This window comes from Phocoena sinus, chromosome 1, assembly GCF_008692025.1.
Source record: "Phocoena sinus isolate mPhoSin1 chromosome 1, mPhoSin1.pri, whole genome shotgun sequence".
NCBI classification, from domain to species: domain Eukaryota; kingdom Metazoa; phylum Chordata; class Mammalia; order Artiodactyla; family Phocoenidae; genus Phocoena; species Phocoena sinus.
The window spans coordinates 146,474,900-146,493,041 of NC_045763.1; the positions used below are offsets into that span (position 1 = coordinate 146,474,900).

General features: G+C 53.0%; 1 protein-coding gene across 1 annotated transcript; it reads left to right on the forward strand.

Moving 5' to 3' along the window:
- Positions 1-15,032: 15,032 nt before the first annotated feature.
- Positions 15,033-17,756, forward strand: RD3 (retinal degeneration 3, GUCY2D regulator). Its single transcript, XM_032607924.1, has 2 exons — positions 15,033-15,328; positions 17,465-17,756. Exons 1-2 carry the CDS (start codon positions 15,033-15,035, stop codon positions 17,754-17,756), a joined length of 588 nt encoding a protein of 195 aa, XP_032463815.1.
- The last annotated feature ends 386 nt before the right edge of the window (positions 17,757-18,142 follow it).

Genomic DNA, 18,142 nt, shown 5'->3' on the forward strand with positions numbered 1-18,142 from the left:
ACGGGGATGCGCTGGGGATGGGGACAGCAGAGGCACCACCGCTGACCCCGACGTCCCTTCTTCAGTCTCTCTGGGGTCTTTCCCCTGACCTGCTGTCAGCAGGCATCTGCTAACTCTGCATGAACTGCACTTCCTTTTCTAACTGTTCACATACTGCCTGTTTAATCCAGTCTAGAATGTTGCCTGGGCCCCAGGATCATGTCTGGATACTAGGGAGACACATTACCAAACAAGCTTATCTAGCTCTTTTTTTTTTTTTTCTCTAGCTCTTCTTTGTTCCTTAGTTCGGACTTTGGCGGGAATGCAGCTAAAACAAGCACACGATACGAGGTTCCCTCGCCCTTTCTCCGCCTGCTTCCCTGCTGGCCCTGTGGGTCAGTCCCGGGCTCTCTTCTCTTCTGGCCCTGTGTGATCTGAGTTGCTCACCTGTGTCCAAGGTTGAACATCTACCTTGACCCTGATGACCCCCAGATCTCTGTCTTTAGCCAAACCCATCCTCTGAGTGTGGGGCTGGCCACTGGGCCTGTCCTCCTGGGAGTCACAAAAACATCTGCCCCTCCCCGTCCACACTGCCAAAGCCAAGCCCAGCTTCCCCTCCAGTCTGCTCCTCCCGCCGGGTGTCGTGTCTCACCACCACCAAGTCAGAAATCCCAGACAATTCCACCCTCCCCCTCATTCTCCGTGCCTAGTCCGAGCACTCCCCCAGGAGCCAGGCAGCCTACTAACTACCAAGCTGCTACCATTGCCCTGGACCCACCAGCATTCTTCTTTGGAAACTGATTTCAGAATCTATTAAGATTCACGTGGGATATTCAGGTCCACGTGTGACAATTTGTTTCATCCGGCACGTCACACGTGCTCCTGCGTCTTTCACTAATACCACCTCTTTTCTTTCCCAGGCCCAGGGCATCCCCTCTGTGGCCCCATGTCAGTACCCAGCCAGAGGGCCCGCAGCAGCTTGTATCACTTCAGGTTTTGTTCTTCTAGTGTCGGGCCACATCACGGCCCCCTCTTCCCGTTGATTTGCCGGTACTTGGCCTCCTCCCAGAAGCATTTCCAGGTTGAGCAGAAGGGGCTCCCCCGCTTTCCTACCCCCTGGACCCGCATTGGCATCCCACAGCCCTCCCGTCACCCGCTCCTGCTGGCCTGTGCACACCGTCGCCCATGGGTGACCTCAGCCCCTCACAGTCCACTCCTGTCTGGCTTATGTCTGTGGTCTGTGGGTCCTCGAGCTTGTGACAGCTCACCTCAGGCTCCTGCAGGCTCAGGAGGGCAGGGGCAGGACCAGGACCTCCGCTGAGCACAGACAGCAGGCTCAGGGTGCCCTGGCTGTTGCCTTCTCTAAGCGCATCGACTTTCCACCACGTGCCGGGGCTTGGGCTCCTAGCCCTTGAAGCGTCCTTATTCTGCCTGGAGGCTCAGCCAACAGGGTGAAGCTCCACTGATTCTCATTATTTGCAGTTGTCATGTTCTGAATGTCGCTGCCAGAACTGAACCACTGCTCCTGGGGGAAATACACAGTTAGGTTCCAGGTTAGCCCCTGGTCAGGACATTTTTGTCAACCAGTCAATACACAACCTTGTTTTATGTGTGTTTCTGTTCAAAGACACCTTATTCATATGTACTGTTGTTTCGTTAACATTGGACTCACAGCCAACGGCAGTAAAACTCATGCCTGAATGAAGTTCATCTAAGCCACCCACATGTTTTCTCCATAAGGCACATCACAGCCTTCTTGCGCTTCGGAACAGTAGATAGAACTTCAGCACTACACTTGGGGACCATTTTAGACAGTGAAATCACCAGCAAAAAGCACAAAGTGGGAAAAGTGGGACACTAAATAGACCAGGAGAGGACATTTGTTTACAGTCTGAGAGTCGAAACAGGAAGGCAGAGGACTGCCTCGTTCCACTTCGGCTGGGAATGTCGAGTTTTTTAACACTTTGTACATGTCCAGAATGACCGCAAAACTGCCACGAGCATTGGTCTGGGGACTACAGATACATTTCAGTGAGTAGACAGCTTTGCAACTCTGAGTAATGAGGATTGCTTGTATATACAGAGAGAAGAATGAAGCTTCAGAGAGTGGAGAGGAGGGAACAGCTGGGCAGACAAAGTTCACTGAGGTTTATCACTAGAGTAGATTTCCAGAGACAAGTAAGACCATCTCCCGCCCCCCCCCCCCACCCAGGTAGAGGGCATTTGGGGCAAAGCGTGCATCATACACAAAGGCATCAGACAAGATGGGGTGGAGTAATTACTTCCTTGGGATGAAGATGGAAAAACCAGAGGGGACATGTCCGGAAGACATGTCAGGACTCTTTGATGGACAGCTGGCCGGTTTTGCCCAGGCTCTCAGATCAGTCAAACCATAGGGCAGAACCTAAAAGAAGTCAGTGGTGAGTGAATTCTACAGAAATGGGGCATGAAGGTGCCATCTAGCACAGAATAGATGGTCAATGAACACCTAGTGAATAAATGAATTATATATATATATAACAGAATATATATATATAACAGAATGAGGCTAAATGGAAGAGAGGGGAAAGGGAAAAGAAGGAGAGAGAGAAGCAGCAGGGGCTTAAGCAAGCCAGCTGGGAGACGGTGAGGTTCTCATTTTCCTGTAGTCAGCTGCAATGCTTCCTCTGGCTGGAGAAGGAAATGTGGCCACAGGAGTGGAAGGAGGGCTGCCTGGAGAGAAGAGCATGGGTAAATGCAAGTCTGGTCTGTACCTATGACTACTGTGTCAGTTTCATTCACTCTCAGTCAGGCTACACAAATCTTCCGCAGGGCTCTGAAAACCCAATGCATGACCGAGTGCTTAGGAATGGTTTGGACTGGTTCCCACAGCCTGGAAGGAAGCCAAGGAGGAGGGAACAGGAAAAGCACCCGACAAGAGCAGCCTGACATCTGGCATCAGGGCTCTCCTCCAATTTCCTCACAGTTTTTAATCCAGCCCTGCACCCAATGGCTTAGTAGTTCCACATCTCCAATTTATTCATCCAACGCCACCTGTGAGGCCATGTCACGGGCCCCACTGGTGTTTCTCCATTTGAATGGAATGGTTGCTGAATATTTACCTATGCTTTGACAACCTCCACTGATGCCGAATGAGAGAAAAAAAAACTACAACCACGTTCTCTCCCCAGTACAAACTCACACTCAGCGTGGATAATCACAAAGCCTCCACAGGCTAACAGATGAAAAGAAATGAGCAGTCAACACAAACACTGAGCCTTCTTTGTGGTGTCAAGGCAGCAGGTGGGGGAGGGAGGAGGGAGGCGAGGACCCCCCTCTCCTGGTTGACGGCATCACTGAAAAGTACAGGGAAGGGAAAAAAAAAAAGTACAGGGAAGGGGCCAGCTGTGTCGAGAGGGAGGATGCTAAGAACCTGGTCATCTATGTGCATGTTCCCGAGTCACAGGTCAGGAGTCCCTAGCACACTGCTGCGGAGGGAGCTTCCTTTGATGGCTCAGAACCGGCATGATCTCTTTTACATTAATTGTATGTGTGTGTGTGTGTGTGTGTGTGTGTATTTGAGGGTGAGGTTTTTTTTTTTAACATCTTTATTGGAGTATAATTGCTTTACAGTGGTGTGTTTGTTTCTGCTTTATAACAAAGTGAATCAGCTATACATATACATATATCCCCATATCTCCTCCCTCTTGCGTCTCCCTCCCAATCCGAGGGTGAGGTTTTAAGACTAATCCATGGGATGAATTTTTTCATGCAAATAGAATGGTCTGTGGTGGACCCAAGATTATAGAGCAGGAAGATAAAGGCATTTAGCTCTGAACCCTAATACTGTCTCTGCTCCCCACTCTCCTGCAAGAATTCCACCTTCTACTTATCCGACCCAGCCTCACGGGGGCTTGGCTGGGAAGCGTGGAGCGAGGGGGAGGGGAATGGGATCACACACCCTCAGCCAGCAACTGGTATGCCTGCACACAACAGTGCTCTAGACATATGTGCTTCAGGAACGAATTGGTGACTTAGCCACTGACCTCTTCTCGCCACTTTTTAGCAACTTTCCCCAAATCCCACTCTTCCCTTCTCCCCAGCATGGAAATGCCTTGGAATTTCTGCCCTTGCGTCAGGATGTCAGGATAGCAGCGGGATGCTCAGAGGTGGGGACTCCTGGCTACCTGCCCCAGGCTGCTCTGGCCTTAGCTGGTCCTGGGGTGGAGGCCACCAGGGAACTGTGAGTGCAAAGAGGTCAACTTCAGCTCCTCAAAACATGGGAGTCTCCCGTCCCCAAGAGACCTTCCCAGTCTTTGGGACAGTTGGGCTGTGAACTGGTCAAGAGAGGTATATGGCCCAGCTCCTGACTCAAGACCCCTGCTTGAGTGGCTGGATGAGGAGGGACGGCAGATAAGCCTAATGGAACCAGACACAGAGGAAGCGCAAAGTGGCGTTTCACCCAGGAACACAGTCAAAGCTGCAGGTGGGCGGGTGAGCGTGGTTTAATTTCTTCTCGGCGATGTCTTCTGCTTTATTTTCAATACAATCAGGGCAAGGTGTATCCAGCAGTCACTCTCCCACCTGGTACCTGGTACCTGGTACCTGGTACAGCATCACTTGCGTCTATTGCCATGCAGCTCAGCGCCCACTCGAGCACCCCCGAGGCCCCCCACAGGGCAGCATGCATGGGTTTCTGATGTCTGTTGGGGGCAGTCTGGCCCATGTGGGCCCATAGCCAGAATAGCTTGCAGGTGAGAGTGTCCAGGGCACAGGCAGGCAGGAGGCCCAGAGGTGAACGTGGGATTCGGAAGAACAGGAACAGGAGGGCTCCCGCCAGCCCCTCGTGTTAGCTCAAATACCTCAGACTCAATACTCACAGTCCATCTTTCCTCCTGTCCCTGGATTATTTCCTCAGCCTCGCCCCTCCTCCAGAACGTCAGGAGAACTTTCTGCACTTGAGCTTGACTTGAGGGAAGGAGAGAATTTCGATTAGCAAAGAGGAAGACAGGTGAGGATGCGGTGATTAAAGGTGAAGGCCCCTCCCCTCGGTTCCTGAATCACTCCTCTCCTGGTGGAGGGAGTGGGTGGAAAGAGTGGGTTCCGGCCAGGAACCGTTCACCAAGTAGCTGGAAACATCTGCCCCGAGCAGGTCCACCTAGGGCTCTACAGAGGGTGCAGCGAGCGAGGTTTGGCTCCCCCAGTTTGTGCCACCCCAGCTGCCCGCTGGGGGAGGACGGGGCGGAGAATGCCGTCTGGACACAGGCCCGCTCTCACCCCCTGGGTCTTCTCAGGTGACTGTCAGGTCAGAGAGGCTCCCTCTTCAGATAATACAGCTCAGGTGAAAGAGGCTTAGGTGGGTCTCCATGGCAACCGCCAATCAGGACCTAGGCCGCCTCCAGGGTTCATCAGAGGAACTGTGTGGTTCCGGCCTCTAGGGACACACACACACACACACACACACACACACACACACACACACACACACACACACAACACACCACAAACACCAGTCCAGGGTGCATCCCTTCTCTGGCCAGTGTTTTTTTCTCTCAGCACAACTTCTGAGAGATAGAGAGGAAAAAGCCTGAGGCAGCAACCAGCAACACAAGAGAAAAAGGAAGGAGGCGTTTAGATTCAGTCTTCCCTCTACCCTGTCCTCCTGTGGCTGCCGAAATTTCTGCGTTTCCCCGGAGATCCAGACACTCTTTCCTCCCAGACCGGGAAGCAGAAAGCAGGACCCCCGTGGGACCTTTCACCTGCACAGAGCCGGACCTCAGAAAACCAGGTAAGAGGGTCGCCTCCCCAGGGGACAGCAGCTACCCCACCGGCATCCCAAGAGCAGTCGTCGTGCCTTTAGAGGTTAGAGCAGAGGCCGGGAGAGACTGCGCTGGGCCCGGCGGCCTCGGGGCTGGGGCAGATGGGGACAGCTCACTGAGCAGGCCAAGTACAGGGCCCAGATGGCCACAGGGAGGCCCCACCTGTCCCCATTGGTCCCCCAAGAGGCGGCGGACTCTACAGCGTCCTTGGGGCCGTGGCCTGGTCCCTGCTTTATAAACTCACGGGAAGCCACAGCTTCTGTCGGCAGCAAGCCCGTCTGGGAGGACCCAGCCTGCACCTTTCCCCCTCTGCTTTTACGGGGAGGACCCAAGCAGGGGAAAGCAAGGGCGAACGCAAATCGGAGATTTTCTCATTGATCTGAGCCCTGTGACTCGAGCACCATGAAGTGCGAGGCTCAGAGCAGGCTCGCGGGTCACAGCAGTGACCAGACATGTGGGTGATGTGTGCGCCTCAGTCCCTCTGGCCACAGAGCCATCTGTGAGTCCCCATAACACGCCCGGAAAAGCAGGTCTAGATGGAGCGGGGAGGGGCTTCAGGGAGAGGATCAGGCTTGGGAAGGAGCGTCTGAGTGGCCACCGTGGGATCAGCCCCCTCCTACTGGTCAGCTGGAGGGGGATTTCTATCATCTGAAGGCCAGGGCTCTCCCCTCTGACAGAGTCCTGGGAGCCTCCCCTGAGACAGAGACAAGGGTGTCTCCCTTCAGACAAGGACCACTGTGGCTTCTCTCAGAAGAAGACCAGGGTGTCTCCCTTCAGACAAGGACCAGGGCATCTCCCCTCACAGAGCTCATAGCCGAGTCGGGGAAAGAGAAACCTAACCCCAAAAGGGAGAAAACATGTGTGTTACAGATACTGTGATGAGAGCTGTTCTACCTCAGCGGGGCAGTGAGGGGCAGGCTGCAGGGGGAGCTGACCCTTGAGGTGGGTCTTAAAAGATGAGCAGATGTTTTCAGGTGGGCGGAGGCCCACAGGTCAGGCTGAGTCCCACCTGGCTTCGTGGATACAGGTTATTTTTCTATGATGCCAAAGAGGAATAGGTCAGTTTGTAATCTGTAAAGTTGGTCTTGGCAAAAACAGGGCTGGGAGGAAGGTCGGTAGGCGGCGGGGGGTGGTGGTGGTGGAGTGGGGAGCACCGACTCTCCGCACCTGCTTCGAGGCCTCTGCCCCGCCCCAGCCCCTCCCCCGGCCCGGCCCCGCCCCCCTGGCCCCGACCCCGGCCCCCGAACCCCCTCAGGGTCTGGCTTCTGCAGAGCCACACTGCCTGCACTCTGGGACAGCCCCACGGAGGTGCTGCTCTGGGCTCCTGGGTTTTGGCGGGCACACAGGGCAGCCCCTGCCCTGACCTGCAGACGCCCAGCTCAGCTGCTAGGGCCCAGCTTCAGAGGTGGATCCTGGGTGGGGCTGCTTTGTACAGAGAAAACAGCCTCCTCGCAGGGACTGCACCGTCCTTCCCTCGATGGCAGGAGACTGGTGGCCTCGGTACCCACCAGAGGCAGATGAACCTCTCATGCCTCCGGCGGGGGTCAGAGCCCTGCTACCTACTCCGCAGGCACCCGCCCCCCACCCCCCCGCATTGTTCTCACTGCTGAGATGCCCCTGGTCCCCTCCAGTGCTAACTGCCTGAACCAGACTCCTCCTGCCCTTGAGGGATGGGGTTGGTTTCTCTTTAGCGCATCTAACAAGCCACAGCTGGTGACAGTGTCCCCCAGGGAGCCAGGAAAAGACATCCAGAGATGTTCAAAAATAGGCTGCAGGGAAGGCTCAGAGCATGTGCGGGTGGGAGGGTAATGAAGGGGAAAGGAAGGAGAAAGAAAAGCAAAGGATGGAGGAGAAAGGACTTGATGAAGGCCGCCACAGGGCAGCAATAGAACATGTGAAGGCTTTCCTAAGGTCGCTGGGACCCGAGGGCCCAGCGAGGCCAGGAGCAGGGCTGGGGTCAGGCTTACACCAAGCCAAGGGGTCCTTGACCCTTTAGAAGTATGTAAAGCCTGTGGACACATTCTCGGTAAAATGTTTCTAAATGCATACAATTAAGTTCATATGATTACAGAAGAAATCACTATATTGAAATTTAGCTATCAATTTGTTTTTTCTGAAACCAGACCCCTATCAAAAAACAATTTCAGATATAGTAATATACGTGCCTCTGTATTCACATGTAAAATAATAAAATCTGTGGCGGGGCTAATAAGTACCATGATTTCGTAGTAGTGACGAGCACAAACGATATTTCAAGAATAACAATTTCAGAGTGTTATGAAAAGATCCGTGACCTCTGTGGGAGATAAAGCCACAGGTGCACTGATACTGCTGTGGTCGGGGGCCTGCATTCATAACTGACAGAAATACTTCATTTCAGTTAAAGGTAGTGGAAATAAAGATTTTTTTTTTTTCCTATCCGAGTTTATAAACCTCTGAATTCTCCCTATGGGTCCCAGGGTACAAATCCCTGCCCCAAGGGACAGACAGTCACAGACCTAGATGAACCCACTTCTTGTTAGTTTATAAAGCACGTACAGGGACGTTACCTTATTCAATCTTCACAGTAACTTGTAGTAGGTACCTTATTACCCCATCTTACAGATAGAGAAACTGAGGCTTGGAGTAATGAAGGTGACTTGGACAGGCAGCATTGGGCAGGAAGGGAAGGGCATAGGAGTTGAACTTAGGTTTTCTCTGCTAAAACCTTGGCTCTCCACTACCCCACCCGCCCAACCGACATGGGCCTTCCTCCTCTGAACTGACGAGGAACCGAAGAGCAGTGGCCTGCTGTTGGCTGTACTGGGTGTCAGCGCCCTTCCAGACAGTGGAATGGCACCACTGCAGCCCTGAGATCGCTTATCTCATTGTGTCCATCCCTGTCTTGAGTGCATGCCCCTGGAGGGAGCCCCAGACCTGCAGAGTGACAGGTAAACTGCACGCACGCCCCACTGTGTTTGCTGAGTTGTGAATGTGTCTGAACTGGGCCTGGGCTTCAGCCTCCCCACCCCAGACCCACCCAGCACACGCCACTGTTTGCTACCTCAACACCAAACCCACCTGTGGAGAAATGCCACAGCACTACCCACGAGTACAATATAAACCATGCACAGAGGTGCTGAGGGGCAAGTCAAGCCTACCAGGTAGAATGAGTCGCGAAGGCTTCCTGCAGAAAATGAGTTCTGAGCTAGCTTTGTTCCAACTTTTAAATTACGAATTGCTCAAACATGCAATAAAGTTGGAAGAAATGTGCAGTAAACAGCCATAAATACCCCTGGACAAAATGATTGTTAATATTTTGCCATTCTTGCCCCATCTAGATGCATGTGTATGTATATACACACAACATTTTCTTTTCTTTTTTTTTTTTTGCGGTACGTGGGCCTTCCACCACTGCGGCCTCTCCCACTACAGAGCACAGGCCCCGGATGCGCAGGCCCAGAGGCCACGGCCCATGGGCCCAGCCACTCCACGGCACGTGGGATCCTCCCGGACCGGGGCACGAACCCGTGTCCCCTGCATCGGCAGGCGGACTCTCAACCACTGCGCCACCAGGGAAGCCCCACACAACATTTTCTGAATGCTTCAGATGTAAGACTTTGAAGACATCATGATACTTTAGCCAGGAAGACGTCAGCATCGCCTCCCAAGATTGGGCTATTTGTCAAGATTCCCCTATCACCATAATACCATTTTTATACCCAAGAAAATCAACACTCATTCCCTAACATACAGCTCATATTCATATTTCCCCAAATGTCCTAGTTTTTTAAAAATAAGGATTCAATCAATGTTCATGTATTGGAGGCAGACTGTAGGTGCTGTTGCCTGAATGGGAAGGTCCTGGAGTCACCATGGCCAGGAGGTGAGCAGGAGTGAGGGGCCTTAGCTAAACTGAGGAGCTTGGCTCTGCCACAGGGGTTAATCCAACGCAAGGGAAAGGCAGAATCCAACTGTGCAAAGCACCCAGAGGAGACCACCCAACAGCAGTTTTGATGAGCCTTCTGGGCGTCTTGAGTCTTAATCAGACCCCCCCGCCCCACATCAGGTGCTTCCCAACACAGACTCACACGGCCTCACTTAGGTCCTGAGGAGGCCCTGGGATAAGCCAACCACCTCTGGCATCCTCTGGCCCACCTGCCTCTCTGTCCCTGTGTCCCTCCCTCCCTCCACCTCTCCCTCCCTCCTTCTCTCCCTCCCTTCATCTCTCCCTCCCTCCTTGGCCCTTAAGAACTTAATCAGACCTGCTGAAGAGCCTCCATGAGAACAGCTGGCACCAGAGACAGAAATAGCTCTGGCAGAAACCTCATCTCTGTCAAAGCCTCCAGCCCGGGCTGGGAGGCAGGGATTGGGGGAAGGAGACATCTCAAACACCACACCCCCGTCAGGCCCCTGTGAGAGCCCACCTCCCCGGGCCAGAGAAGCTCAGAGCCTACAGAGCCCAGGATTCAGGTGGGATCACCGCCCCAGGCTCTGCCATCTGTCGTGGGCTGGGCACCCATCTCAGAGGCCGGCTCAGGTGAAGAGCACAACCTTCCACCTGGGAAGAGGCCGCCTCCCACCCCCAGCTGCGCTCTGGCTTCCCCCACCTGCAGGGATGAGGAGTCTGGGGTGTTACAGAGAAGTGCCCACCCTGAGGTCACTTGCCCTCCAGGTCAGGTCTTAGGTGCTGATATCCAGAGCTCCTTGCCCAGACAGTCGCCCGCCCAGTTCCAGAGCCAGAGCAGGCCACCTCGCTGGGCCCAGTCTTCTGAGGGTGAATGACATCACCGTGGGAGCAACGCTAGGGCTGAGGGGGCCAAAGAGACACCGTTGGTAGGGGTGTGGGTGGGCCCTGGACGTGAAGCTGGGGCACCCTCTGCATATTTGCAAGGCCCCTCATGGTGTGACTAGAGAGAGGGGACGGGCTGAGGGCCAGCAGCTGGCTCAACACACACCTCCATGTATGGAGGTGCCAAGAACCCTTTGGCATCCAAGAATTCTCAGCTTGAATCAGACCCTCCCAGTTGTTACATAGGTGTATTTAACAAGGAGGGAAGCAGAAGGTATCTTATTGAATAGTTTGTTAGCTTAATTTGTAACTTATGAATATTTAAATATATGGTACGTGAGCCTCCGTCTACAGCACTGCTCCAGGTCCCTTGCACATGTGAGCCGTGGGCCTGCTACTCGAGCCCAGTGCCCCCCACCAGGCCTGGAGTGGATGTTAGGACGCCAGGTTTCCTAGAGACAAAAGTTGTCTTCAGGCCTCCCACTTCCTCTTTCTTCTATATTTCTTCCTGCGGCAGGAAGACCCTCCAACACCAAACCATTCTCTTGCTGCCTCCTTTCAGCTTAAATGCAATTCCAGACTAAGAAGAAATAAAGGTCCTTAAGGAGGGCAGCACTTGACCCAAAGATGAATCCCTCAAAATGGGCTTAGAAAGGGTGAGAAATTTTGGAATGGGAAGAGATTGCCTAGGTAGATTTCTGGCCCAGCTGCACACCCACACACACACCCACACACACCCACCCACCCCCATCCCGCCCCACCCCCGCCCCCCACACACACAGCAAGGATTAAAGCACCACATGTCAACATTATCCATCACTCTGGATGTTAGACAATAAGTATCGCTCCGTTTATTTATGGATGTCCATTGAGCACTTGCTATAGGCCAGACCCTGTGCCTGGTGCTGGGGCCTGGGTAGGATGCTGCTCAAGACCTGGTTCCTTGCTCCGGCTGGAGGGGGAGATGGACACACAGGCAATCATGGTTCACTGTGACTGTGCCATGACGGGGTGAGCACAGAGCAACCTGGGAGCCTGGTCAGGGAGGATTGGGAAGTCTCCTAAAGGAAGCAGAGTAGGAGCTAAGAGCTGACCTAGGATCTATTCACTAATTGAGGAGATCGAAAGTGTTCTAGGGATGTGCAAAGGCCTGAAAGCAAGAGAGAGCCGGGTGCATTAGGGGAATGGAGGGTGGGGTGCGAGAGCGTGTTGGGGGAGGACTGGGGGAGGGGAAATTTGCTGAGAGGTGAAGCTGAAGACATAAACAGCAGCCACATGATAAAGGGCCTTGAAGCCGCTTAAGGGGTCTGAGTCTAATCTTGAGGATGATCGGGAATCGTTGAAAGCCTTTAAGCATCCCAGGGCTTAAATATAGGATGATGTGAAGACGTTCACAGGCCCTAGACGCCTTTACTGTTGAAGGCCTTGCTTCACATCGCATCAAACATCCATCAAATGAACCCACATTACAGTTATTTTTTAATAAAAAAGTTGAAAGGAGTTTTATAACTCGGATTTGGAATTGCTATTAATTTATTAATTTCAAGTTTGTAGATTTCTATTTTGAAGCCAATGACACTTTTGGGGGGTAGGGGGCAGCTGTGTAGGGGGCCCTTATACAGCTCACAGATCCCGTGCACTGTGTTATGGTATCAAATGAAAACAAGATAGTGACATGATCAGTTTTATGAATTAGAAAGATCACACTTCAGAAAATAGAGTGGACATTGCTGTTTAATGGGTATAGGATTTCAGTTTTGCAAGGTGACAGAGTTCCAGAGTTCTACTGCACAACATCAAACACATCGTTAGCACGACTGTACTGCACACTTAAAAATGCTTCTGCTGCTGAATTTTACGGTGGTTTTGTTTTTCACCGTAGTGGAAAGAAAATAGAGCGGAGATTGGATTGGGAGGATCAGCCCTGGGTTTCCGGCTAGGAGGCAGCTATAATATATCTGGCAGATGGTCAAGGCTTGAAATAATGAAGGGAGAAAGAGTCAACAGATTTGGGAGAATCAATAGGAATTGCACAGAGGATTTGACAGATGAGGCAAAGGGACATGACAGGGATGGTGCATCAGGTTGGGCAACTAAGCTATGCCCCCCACCAAGCTGGCAACCTGGGAGAAGCAGCAGCCAGTGGGGAGGGAGATGGGGAGCTTGAGCTGAAATGCAAGTGGAACCTACAAGGGGAGGTGTCCGGGAGGCATGTGGAGACCCTGACCTGGAGCTTGGAGGACAACTGGGTTATGGATTTTGATTTGGGAACTCTCAACATTCAGGTAGTCGTTGGAAACATGTGAAACGGGGAGGATCATTAAAATGAGGACACCACCTCTGACAGAGCCCCAGTGAACAGCCACAACTCAAGGAAGGCCAGGGTAGGGCACCCACACGAGTTCCGAGACGGTGTCTCCAGGAAGTGAGACAGGTGGCCGGTAGACCAAGGAGTGTGACCCCATAGCTAAGTCACAGGGCTGCCCAAGGCCCCCATCAGGTATTCACAAGATCTTGGTGGAATCTCCAGGTGTCGGGGAGAATGTGGATCCATGAGGGTCAGAGGAGAGACTGTCTTTCCCTTGACCCCGGACAAATGCTCTCTCATTTGGGGTAGGTCAGAACCATGGGGCTTGCTCTTTGATCATGCATTTATTCACTCACTCATTTGGCATTTATTAAGAACCTACTGCCCTATGTACCCAGCACCACGGATGGAAGGGTGAATGAAGCACAGTCCCTGCCTACACAGGACACACAGTGTCAGGGGAGGTAGATGGTCACACTCCATAAAATATCCCTGGTGCTATGAAAAATGTCTATGCCGAGCTCAGTCAGGGTGCAAGGTAGAGAGTAGTCACGTCTACCTGTGAGGTGGGAGTATCAGAAAAGGCTTCAGAGGGGAGTTGACCCTAAAACTAAATGTCTATGCTAAGGAGGGGCACTGACCAAGGCATGGAGCTATGAAATGGCCCAGCATAGTCAGGAGCCCCTGCTGGGACCATGAGCCATATTTTGAGATGCCGTCAGTGGAGCTGAATGAACACCTGAAATGACACCATTCACTCTTTTGGTGTCAAGCATCCACCTGACCTGTGTTCTTTTAAAAACACAAACGGTCCGGGAAAAACAACATATTCAGTTACAACATCTCTCTGCCTCATTGATCGGATCCCTTGGCCTTAGGCAGAGGTTCCTGGGGCTCACAGCTCTCAGGACAAGACAGAGCCCACCTCCATCTCCCAACCCCTTCCCCACACTATTGACCAAATACATTATTCTGGACACATGAAGCAGTGAAGGCTGAGAAGAAAAGGTCCTAATTGCCCCTGACCCCAATAGCAGGGTCTGATGGTCTGTCCTTCCCTCGCAACCTCGCAGAAAGGAGTCGGGGTATAATCTGAGGCCTCCATTGGTGATATGCTCAGACTAAGTGGAGGATGAACCTTATTAGATTTTCTAAGTACCATGGTTGCTAAGGAAACTGGTTGTTTTCAAGTCTCCATGTGTAAGTCGGAAGCTTGATTTGTGCCACTCCAGAAGGCTACTGCTACCTCATAATAATTTTCCCATTTGTGTCTCTGATTCTCCAGCATTAACAGTTCATTTCTCTGGGCTAAGCACCATGGGTGCAGGGTGGTGGGAGAGCTGCCTAAAAATGCATATGTCCCCAGGAGGTGACACATGCCTCACGGCCATGTTGTTGAGACTGAGTTCATTGAATCTCTGTTTTCTGCAACTGGAGGGTCTAGGCAGGAAGAGGACCATTGGCTCATGGAAGGGGGAGCTGCTTGAAGAGGGGAAGGGTATAGGAGGGGGAGGGGGACCAACTCAAAGACCCACTTCAGGTTTTAGCCCAGGAATGGGGCTTGCCTTCAAATGAGACCGTTTTATAGGCAGAAGGGAGTGAGAACAAGGACATTATACTAGGCAAAAAAAAGCAGGTTGGTGCTTTCCTTTAGGGGATGGCAGAGGTCTATCAGGCAGATTACTTAACTAGTGCTGATCAGGTGATTCCTGATTGACTGGTTTAAGATTCCATTTCTGGAAGAGCCGCAACTGTAATTAAGTCTTGGTTTGGTGATGCGGGGCTTAGCATAAGTGACTCCATTTTGGGCCTGTTGTCTTGTTTTTAACAGTTTGTTTCCGTCTTTGTTTGGAGTTAGCAAGGATTCAGGAGTCTCAATCATCTGGATGCTTTATGGATTTTTATAACCATGAAATTATCTTACTTTTATGTGGTGCTTGGAACTTCCCAAGTTTATTCACAACTGCTTCTCACAGCAAGATTACCTTGTCTTACAGAATTAGAAATGACTGCTCAGAGAGGTTAAATGACTTACTTGAGGCCACCCAGCTGTGAGGGGGCAGCAGTCTTCTCACTCGGGTCTCAGCTCCCTCCCCCTTGTTCTCGCCACCCTAAGTGACAGAGGGGCCCAAGGAAGACACACTCCTGCCCTGTCTCGGCAGGGCCTGGGGGGGCCATGTCCCTCATCCCATGGCTCCGGTGGAACGAGGCTCCGCCACGGCTGTCGTCTCGGAGCCCGGCTCAGATGGTGCTGGAGACGCTCATGGTGGAGCTAGAGGGGCAGATGCGAGAGGCTGAGAGGCAGCAGTGGGAGCGCAGCAATGCCGTCAGGAAGATCTGCACCGGAGTGGACTACAGCTGGCTGGCCAGAGCGCCCCGGCCCACCTACGACCTCAGCCCTGGCGAGAGGCTGCAACTAGAGGACGTCTGCGCCAAGATCCACCCATCCTACTGTGGGCCCGCCATCCTCAGGTAACTCCTGGCACTGGGACAGGGACCAGCGGTTGGGCTGCAGGCTCCAGGGAGGGTGGCAGCAGTGACAGGGGCCTGAGGCTACCAGGACTGGAGCCTGGGGCCTGGATGGGACAGGTATCTGTTAAAAGGAGCAAGACAGAGGGAAGAATCTGAAAGAGGCCATGGAAGGCCAGGCCAGGACTCAGGGCTCAGAGGGAGGTGGGAGGCAGCTCCCGGAGGCACGTGAGGTTTTAGTTTTTGTTTTTGCAGAAAAGAACTCAGGTTTATTTGCAGTAGAAACCGTGGTCTAAAAAACAAACCTACTGGTAAATATGTACAGTCTGTGTTCTGTTTGGGGTCACCACTAGCTGCAGAACCCCCAGATCCCTGACCTACATGCATCGGGCCCCCAAGCGTTCACAGCTAATCTCAGGCACCAGGTCCGAAGCCCTGCTAGAGGGTGTCCCATCTCCTGCCAAAACACCCACATCCCAGCCTGCGCCCAGCCCGCCTCCCCTCCTGCTTCCAGCAGTGCAAAAAATAACCAAACCAATATGTTTCCCAAACAAAAACAACATGTGAGTTTTGATAGGAGAGAACCCCAGGCCTTCTAGCTTTCTGTTCTCCCTCCCTGAACTGTTGTCATCCTGGTTGTAACGTGGCTGGCTCCCTCTCTTTCAACAGTTCATCTTCCATGTTACCTTCTGAGAGAGGTTTCCCCATATAAGCTCTCCAAAATTGGTTTCTCAATTATCCTATTTCACACTAGCTCGTCTAAGGGATGTGTGTGTGTGTGTGTGTGTGCGTGTGTGCGCACGCTCGTGTGTGAAGGTTTCAGAGCCCTAGGGCACTGGACATTTAGAGCTGGAGTACAATCGTGTTGCTGCGTGTCAGTGCAACCTTAGTAAAGCTGTGACCTACACGGTCCAGTCTCAGTTGGATGCATGTTGAAATCAAGGAAGCAGAGTCCAAGAGCCAAAAGTAATTTCAAAACTAAAGTTCTTTACCTGCATTTCTCGAACACTAGTAAAGGAATACAGATCCACAGTAAAACATCTTAAAGTCCCCCTTAGTATCCCCAAATCTTCCCTCACCCATCTCTTTAACCAACAGATGCATCTATTGTACACCTTCTTCTTCAAAATTCCCCTAAAAACTCCTCCTTCTTCAGTCCTATTCATACTCCTTTGGGTTTTGTAGTCTTATACCACCCCCAGCTTCTTCCTCCAGGCTGGGAACCTTACCCTCCCCCATTTTTCTTATTCTGCACCATGGAAGCCCCCCAAATGTATATAGTTCCAGAAGCACCCTGGGGCCAGGGGTGGGGATGGTCATGGGAGTGGTGCTGAGAGAATCTAGGCTGGCAAAGTAACCAAACCTCATACATGAGGGGGAGGCTGCGGACGCTCATATGATGATTGTCCCATCACATTTCCTGTCTCACTGCTCAAAGGTCTGAGAAGTCCTGACTCTTAATATGGTGGAGGAAATTAGGTATCACACGGACTTGCTAGCTATCCTTCACTCTGGAGCTCCAAGCCAGAGACATGTTTGGCAAAGGAAACAGCTTGGCATCCAGGAGAACCTGGGGCCACACTCCTGGCTGCAACACAGACAAGGGAAGTAGCAGCGAGCCCGGTGTGCATGGCCAAACAGCTCACCCTCACCCAGGAGGTGGCGGGAAGCTATAGAAGGAATATCACATAATCGGACATACATTTCAGAGAGATCATGCTGGCCAGTGAGGGCAGAAGGGTGGGAGAGTGTTAGCCAGAAAAGTCCCAGAGAGCAGTGGGCGTCAGTCGCTACTACCGCATCGATAACCCGAGGTGAGTGCCAGGATCTTTACAGATGTTAGCGCATTAAACCTCACAAAAAGGTAGCTATGATGACCCCAGTTTACAGATGAGGAAGCTGAGTCTCAAGGAGTCTCATGGAGGCCAGAAGTGGAAGAGCTGGAACTCAGGATGGGCTGGAGCACGACGGAGGTGGGGTGGGTTCTGATCCACTTCACAGGAAGTGGGGAAGCGGAGGGAACAGGAATTGTCCACGGGGGTGTCCAGGGACGCCCGTGGGGTGAGACACCGGCCACGTGCCACGCCCGGGCTATAGCCCCACCGCTTCCCCTCTTCTTCTCCCCGCCTCCGCACCCAGGTTCCGGCAGCTGATGGCAGAGCAGGAGCCCGAGGTGCAGGAGGTGTCCCGGCTCTTCCGCTCGGTGCTGCAGGAAGTCCTGGAGAGGATGAAGCAGGAGGAGGAGGCGCACAAGCTGACCCGTCAGTGGAGCCTGCGGCCCCGCAGCAGCCTGGCCACCTTCAGGAGCCGCGCGCGCATCACCCCCTTCGCCAGCGACATCCGCACCATCTCCCAGGACGTGGAGCGGGACGCGCCGCCGCTGCACCGGACCTGGAGCATGCCCGAGTTCCGGGCACAAAAAGAGGACTGACCCCGCCTCTCCTGCCCGGGAGCAGAGCCACCTCTGGGGGGTGGGGCGGGTGGTGGCGGGTGGGGCATGATAAGCCGGGGTCATCCCGGGTCCTGCAACCTCCCCATCGCCCAGCCCCTGGCGCGGGGCCAAAGAGACCGCCCCGTCCCCGGACACTCCCTCAAGATGGAGCAACCCCTCCCCGCCTGCCCTCTCCCACGGACCACGAAGCCTAGAGTCAGGGCTTGGAGCTGCAGCAACAATCTCCTGCTCTCCTGCTCCCCTGCACCAGTCGGCTGGAGCGGACCCTTCCCCGCCCCGCAGAGATTCAGGGTTTGGGCAGACCACCACCTGCTCCCCATCTTCAGCTTCTGTCTGGAATGGGAAGAGTTGCCCTGCCTTTTGCC

Bases quoted from the DNA above. Each gene is read 5' to 3' on its own strand.
- RD3 (XM_032607924.1), top strand. From the start codon at position 15,033: ATGTCCCTCATCCCATGGCTCCGGTGGAACGAGGCTCCGCCACGGCTG. The intron at 15,329-17,464 runs GTAACTCCTGGC...CTCCGCACCCAG, and splicing joins TGTGGGCCCGCCATCCTCAG to GTTCCGGCAGCTGATGGCAG.